Below are 7,768 nucleotides of genomic sequence, written 5' to 3' on the forward strand. Positions count from 1 at the left end.
ATAACCTATTAAAGTTGGTATTATAACCTGTCAGAGTTGGTATTATAACATATTAAAGTTGGTATCTCCAAATAGGTTATAATACCAACTTTAATAGGTTATAACACTAACTTTAATAAGTTATAACACTAACTCCAAATTAGGTCAAATGCACGAGTCAGTTTTTAAACTTTTCTGTTTTTTTAGTTGTTGGGCCTGAATTTGAAAAACTGTTTCTTATAAAAACGGTCTCTCAGGAGAGGCGCCGAGCAATCCAATTCCAAATGAAGAAGTGGATTTAACGCGTATTAAATCACCGAGTCACCGTCATCCCACCAATCATATTAACTTTTTGACTGAAATTAACCCATTTTCATTTCCGACTCATCGTCTTCCCCCAAATATCTGAAATCGAAACCCTAACCCCAGCTTTTCCCCGTAATCTGATTATCTTTCGTCAAGATGGGGAACACTGAGAAGCTTATGAACCAAATCATGGAGCTTAAATTCACCTCGAAATCACTCCAACGCCAAGCTCGGAAGTGCGAGAAAGATGAGAAATCCGAGAAACTCAAAGTCAAGAAAGCAATTGAGAAAGGAAACATGGATGGAGCACGAATTTATGCCGAAAATGCAATTCGTAAGCGTACTGAACAAATGAATTACCTTCGTCTTGCTTCTCGTCTCGATGCGGTTGTTGCTCGACTTGATACTCAAGCCAAAATGCAAACAATTGGAAAATCTATGGGATCGATTGTGAAATCGCTTGAATCTTCGTTGAATACTGGTAATTTGCAGAAGATGTCGGAAACCATGGATCAATTTGAGAAGCAGTTTGTGAATATGGAGGTTCAAGCGGAGTTTATGGAGAGTTCGATGGCTGGAAGTACATCGCTCTCGACTCCCGAGACTGAGGTGAATAGTTTGATGCAGCAGGTGGCGGATGATTATGGTTTAGAGGTTTCTGTTGGTTTGCCTCAAGCTGCTGGACATGCAATTGCTGCTCCGAAGGCATCGGAGAAGGTTGATGAGGATGATCTTACGAGGAGGCTCGCTGAGCTTAAAGCTCGAGGTTGATATGTGAGGTAAAAGGTTTACGTCTTCATTGATAATGTTGTATAGTGTTAAGAATTTGGCTAATGATAAAAGGCCGATTTTAATTCCAATTCCTTGTGATATGGGGGGTTGATGAGTATTGGTACAAGTTATTGTGATTTCTCTGCTTTTGAATTTGGATAACTGTGGCACTATTCGAGATGGTTTAATGGTGTATTATATTGTATCGTCTATTTGAATTTACTCTTGTTTGATTGTGTTTGATTGCTTTGATTGCTATTATATGGCTTACTATTCTTAGTATAGTTCTTATTCGGACATGTTTTAGTACTTGGTTTTTTGTTGGGCTGATGTATTTGAATGGTGGTAGATTACTGAAGAGTTGCTTTGGGTGAAATAGAAAGACGCACATTTATCTTTAAGGCACATACAAGAGGATATCTGTTTGAGATCAGTTCATTTGAAACTTAAGAACATCATAGCCCATTGCATGGAGTATCATGATGGGCACTATAATGTTAGTAGTAATAAGTTCCACAAGTTTGTTTGAAAGTTAAGAACATGAAAACTGTGAACTTTGACCTTCATGATGGACACTTTACTACTTGTAACTCACTGACACTTTTTGGTAGGCTTGTAGGTTTGTGATACTGCATGGTCATACATGTATTAAGTTATTTGGAAATGTAGTTGGAATGTATTTAAATGATTTTAATGTCTGCATATTTATTCCTGAAAACTTCATAATTCTCCTAACAAATCATAATTGATATCTTTATAAAACTGTCTAGAGTCCTCTATTGGGATGTGAAGTCTAGAATGCTTATTGGTTCATCATAAATGTTTTGGAGTTTTATCTTTACCGATGGTGTTGTAGGGAAGATCTAGTGTTGTGGGTCAGAATTCGGATTGCTTTTGGACGGAGGAGGGAGAGTCTTACATTTGTTCTCAGCTATAAATACGTGCTGATTTCTCACTATTAAGAAAGAGTTTGATGTGTACTAAACGACTTATTTTTTAGAAAAAGAGGAAATGAAAAGGAAATTGTTGCCAGATCGCACATGGGAAATAAGATGTTAGGTGCTTCATGAGTGTGTAGGTTCACATATTGGCTTTGGTCATTTGGTGTTTGTTTGGCTTCAAAAAAATTTGATCTGTTGTCAGATTATTTTTGGGGAGGTATTATGTTTTCGGAATGCCTTACAATAATTTCTTTAAAATATACTTTAATTGAATGAAGAATCAATTGGTATTTCTGTTATTACTTTTGGTATTTTCTTCTAGAGTTCTGCTACCATACTACTATGGTTAATTATGGTAACTTTTGACTTCTATAGCTTTCTCATTTCACAATTAGTGATTATAAATACTTTTGTATATGGAAAATCAAGGTCACTGATCATCTGTGATGTAACATAACGCAAGGCCTTCCAAAGGCATAACAAGTTTTAGAAGTTCGTTCCATTGATTCAATATGTATGAATCTAGAAAAGAGGATTGATGATTGAAATGAACATATAAGACAGATTCTTGATTGAGGTCGAGTTAACTATAGCACAAACTTGTACTTCCTTCATTTTTTTAGTTGCTCCCAACGCCGCTTTTTGTGCAATGCAATGCGTTTATCAGATCATGTATACTTTGAAATATATATATAACTTAAAATTATAAAAATTTAATATTATGAAAGTACACAATTAGATAAATTAAATAAGATCTCATATGAGTATTTTTTTTTTTATACTGATCGCGATATATAAAATACCATAGAATGATAAATAATGCACAAGTTGGTTTCAGAGCAACTAAAAACAGAAGAAATATCTCTTTGGAGATTTATTGGACTACATTGGTTCAGTTCTTTCAAATTTACTGCCTATGGTATATGTGAATTAGTGTTTAGGAGGTTAGTATTGAAGGCGTGATGTTGTTTTAATTTTTTTTTGTCTTATGGGTATCATGAGCTTTCTATATTTTCATGAATCTACTGTTAATAATAATTTTTTTTATCTTCCATCTTCTATATCTAGGTAGTGGTAGGAGAGGAAAGGAAATTGAGAACATTGGAATAAGATTGGTAAAAGATTTGTTTGGTAGAAGGTTAACGCATTACTAATATTAGTGTATAAAATTGTGAGGTTTGCCAATGACCATTGCTTTTGATGTAGGGGGTTGATGACCTGATGTTAATTTTACTAGTTCCTGGAATGTTCTTCTTTCAAATTTGGTAATTATGACTTTTGCTACCAAGGATCACTCGAAAATAACATCTTTGTTAGTTTTATCATTAACAGCGGTAAGATTACGTAAATTTGACCTTCTCAAACCTCACTCTAGGTAGGAGCCACTTATTGTCATTGGGATAATGGAATAATGGATGGAGCTTTTAGATCATTTTTTTATGTTCTATAAAATTGTACTCGTCTATAGGAATTGAGCGCTTGGTGTTGATGGTTTTCCACAGGTTCTTCCTCCGATTAATGATCAAGTATTTGTTATTTTTGGGGTTAGTATGCTCTGTTTTGGTTATAGTTTATCAAAGAGTTGGTTCGAGGAAAAAGGGAAATTAACATATCATTGAGATCAAGTTCATTGTTAAACTTATGACATCAAAACAACTGATTTTGAGCATCATGTTGAACAATTTAAAGTTAGCGGCCATAGTTCTGTTAAGCAGTTACTACAAGTCTCTGATTCTCATATAGTGTTAGTCATAGTAGTAAGTGGCTTGGCAATGTTAGATTTAGAGTTTTTGGGTTTCTGTGTATGGTTTTGAATTTGCATGAATTAGTTCCTTAAAGTTTTGTGATTGCCCTTACAAGCGGTTTACTGGTGTATAGAAATGGGCCCTCTTACCATGTAAAGTATTTTTTTACTTGATTGGATCATTTTAATTGCTATTGGGTTTCATTACAGGAAGTTGCTTTTGTTGCTCAAATTTCTCATAAATGACAAAGGTGAGCCTTGGAGCAACTATATTTGCTTAGGAGAATTCCTTTAGGATGGAGGAATTCATCAATGTTATACATTCTTCAATTAGGTTGGTAAATGGACGACAGAATTAGGACATGTAGATTATGATATGCAGGAGCAATGGATATTAAGAGATGATTTACTTCATGATCTGATGGTTGTATAGCATACCTTGTGATCTTGTTTTAGAAGAGAAAAAGTCTGAGAGGATTGGTGAAGTTTCTGCTAACCGTTTGAAAATCTTGAGGATAATGGAAAACTTACCCCCAAGCCATGATCATCACCAGGCCTTAGGATTGGAACCTTAGGAGGGCGTAAATTTGGTGTAAGAGTTGGAAATTTTGGATAAGGAATTTGAGGAAGAAATAGTGAATGATCAAATGGGGATTAAAACCTCTAGAATGTGTTCTTTTTGTATTAGTCTTTGGATAAGATTATTCATGGATTTTTCTTTTTTGTTTTTTGAGCAACTAATGTATATTTTTTGGACGGATGGGCGTACTGTTCAAGATGGTAGTAAGTACATATTGGGTTCAAGTTTTGTAGTTCAGTCATTTCTTTATAAATGAATTTCTATTTAGAGACTATCTTGCTACATTCTTTCTTGGTGCGAGGGATGGAAATTGAGCACATTTCAGATGAATAATAAGTTTTAAAAGTTGGTTTTTTCTGGAGTATAGTACTCACTGAAGATCATTTGGAGTTTATGTTTCATTTTGGTTATATTTGGGTCTAAGTGTACACAATATATAGAGCGAAGACTGTAGAATGCATATAAGAACAAGTTATCGGTAATCATGTGATATTCATTGGGAACATTTTTTATTAGGAGTTATGCAATGTGTGCTAGTTTAGAGGGAAGAGTATTGCCCCTAAAATTTCTCTTTTAGGAGTTACTAAAGTCAGATTGCAAGAGGGAGAAAGGGTACACTATGATTTCTTTTTTTAAACACCATGTGCCACCGCCATCGTCATCATCGTACTCCATATATTCCACCCATAAAAACTATGATCAGGGTGAAAGACGACAAACCTTACCCTCATCGTAGGAGATCAGGAGGTTGCGAACAATTAGACCATCAACTTGAGAAAACAGCAAAAGAAAACTAAGGCAAGTCAAGGCAAGAAAAATTGAAGGGAAAACAAATCAAAACAAAAAAAGTTACCAACTCTAGAACTATGTACATCGTTGAGTTGAATACCCCATAGATTACATGTTACTGGAGAAATTCTTTTCTGATTTAGGTCTGAGGTTTTACAAGTTCTCAACATCATTACTTTTGAAGCTTCACTCTTTTTAGTGAAGTGAACCTTATATTTTATTTGTTTCAAGGGTTATACTAATTACTATTACTATATCCTATCCTTTTTCATTTTTTACCTTATTCTTAATGGGTCAAACTTGAGACATTAAGATCAGGATGTGTAGAAAAGATCTTTTTACCAATTTCCGGGACATTATTTGTGCAATTACATCATTTATATTAATTTAGCTATGCTAGTGTCATTAGTATTTTACTGACATAAGTATACCTATGGTTCAACTCAAGGGTTTTGTTTAGCATTTAGCCTTGTACATTAAGTGATTGAGAGTGACCATCTAAAGTTGGGGCTTATGATTTATTTTCACTTTTTCTGGATGTATCTTATACATTTACTAATGCTCACTGCTCTTTCAATCTTTTGATGGTGGATTTATCTCATTGTCTAATTGTTTTTCTACTTTGAGCTCAATGACTATAAAAAGGGACTTCAGATTTCTGATTTTTATTATTTTCCATGAAGGTTTTATATGAATTTGAATCTTCCAAATTTTCGATTCAGTTTTAGATTCAGTGTTCTTAGCACTCAACGTTATTGGCACCAGTGATTGTATGTTGGATAAGTAGACATACTTCTGCTTTCTTTTCTGATTCAATTGCCTTATAAATGTAGGAGATATGAATATTGAATGAGTTGTATTCTTAATTTTAGTAAAGGTATGATGGTTTAGTACAATATTGGCTGGCCTAAACTTTTGGAAATTTTGTGGTAAAATTATATCATGTACTCGGTTGTAGAGAGTAACGCTTAATGACTGTTTTGAGTATCAAGCTTTTCTGACTTGTGAAGGCCAAAGGGTGTTTAGCCGTTCAGTGCATCCCACTACAAGGTGTTTTCTAGAAGCCATTGTTTTCCTCTTTCCCTTGCCTTACCTTACATGATTCAAATATATTGAAGATTTTACTTACCTGAAGATGAAAATCGAGTTTGCATAACAGCATTAAGTTACTCCATTTGCAGTTTTCTTGAGGTTAAGTTTAGCTCTATCTTTGTGAATTTTCGTCTGGTATTGTAGTGGCACACACTTACCTGCGCACATGCACAACCTGCTTGACAACGTGATTTTGGCCTTCGTTAATGGAGTTAGGAGTAGTTATATTTCTTTGTGCATTATAGCTTTGATTGCACCAGTTTTGTCTTGCAAGACAATCTAGAATCCAAGTCCATATCTTTTAGAAGTTTAGATGTTTGTGATTTGTCATATAGGGTTCTCAATCTCATACCATATTTTGATTGAATGATGGCTAGCAATCCCATACCTTTCTAGTACAATGTTGTAAAGCACTTTGCAACCCCTTATTTAGAAGTGTTATCCATCCGAATTGTGATCACTGTAGTTATTTTTAAATCGATTGGAGAAGCAAGTTCCTTGACAAGAGTTGTGTATGTTATATTATGTTCTAAACATTTGAGCGTATAGTAGTAGTAGTAGTTTTGTGTCGCTTAGGTTGGTGCTTCAAAGCTAGGGGCTTTTGTTCGAGGTCAAAATGTGGATCTGTTTCAAAGCTCATTTTGATGAGGTCCTTTTGATGTTCTGTTCACAGTTTATATGTTTCTTAGATTGTTCCGGGAACATGAAGTTTCTCCAATCTTTTCCTTGTGAATTGGATGCCGAGTTATGAAGGTTTCGTAGCCTGCTCTTCATTGCATCCATTCACACCGAGGTCTTTCATTTCAGCAAATTGGGTCCTTCAACATTTTGGTCGAAAGCAAGGTAATCTACATTTCTGTTTGAATTTCAGGTTGTTGCCGTCTACATTACTTATCATGCATTTACAGCTTTTGATGGTGGGTGTTAGCATGTTTATGTGAAAGGCAGGGTCGAAACTCCCATTGGACAACCTGTTTAACAGAACCAAGTTAGGTTCTGTGTCTTCTGGGCTCTATATCATAACCTTTTCTGCTGTTAGCCTGTTATGTTAAGATTCTTGTTGCCTCTTGGCACCAATTAATGAACTCTAATTCTTAAATGAGACTATCTTACGTAGAGTCGATCTTATTTGGGTTAACTCATGTATATTTAGTGTGTTACGTTGAACACTTATAATTTTAAAGTGATCAATAATAGAAATGGACTAGTTATATAGGCATGTTTCATGCTGAAACGGTCTCATACAAGGCGTGTCAATTAATGAAAAACCAACTAATCTTAAATTTTGGATCAACTTAATGATTGAGACGTGAATATCTTTGTGAGGATCCTTCTCGAGTCGAGGGTCTCTTATTTCTGTATACTCCACTACTTATAATTTACTATATCAAATTTCTTATTTTTCGTGCTAAAAATAAACAGATGGCGCAAAATGATTGAGATGGAGGAGTACTTTAGACGTTAAATCCGCTATGTTGAACTTCTTCTGTCACATTTAATTATTACCATTGTTAATGCGTTAAACACCTAATTATGGCTTATGTCCTATGATTAATGAATTGAATT

General features: G+C 34.6%; 1 protein-coding gene across 3 annotated transcripts; it reads left to right on the plus strand.

The window, feature by feature from the left end:
• The first annotated feature begins 276 nt into the window (after positions 1-276).
• On the plus strand, positions 277-7,421 carry LOC130802327 (ESCRT-related protein CHMP1A). Of its 3 annotated transcripts, none has more exons than XM_057666290.1 (2): positions 277-1,064; positions 6,892-7,421. In XM_057666290.1, exon 1 carries the CDS (start codon positions 442-444, stop codon positions 1,054-1,056), a length of 615 nt encoding a protein of 204 aa, XP_057522273.1. In that variant the 5' UTR covers positions 277-441; the 3' UTR covers positions 1,057-1,064; positions 6,892-7,421. The 3 variants fall into 3 exon arrangements, with proteins under 3 accessions (XP_057522273.1, XP_057522271.1, XP_057522272.1); XM_057666288.1 differs by having other exon boundaries at positions 7,074-7,421; XM_057666289.1 differs by having other exon boundaries at positions 310-1,064; positions 6,876-7,048.
• The last annotated feature ends 347 nt before the right edge of the window (positions 7,422-7,768 follow it).

Source organism: Amaranthus tricolor, chromosome 16, assembly GCF_026212465.1.
Source record: "Amaranthus tricolor cultivar Red isolate AtriRed21 chromosome 16, ASM2621246v1, whole genome shotgun sequence".
NCBI classification, from domain to species: domain Eukaryota; kingdom Viridiplantae; phylum Streptophyta; class Magnoliopsida; order Caryophyllales; family Amaranthaceae; genus Amaranthus; species Amaranthus tricolor.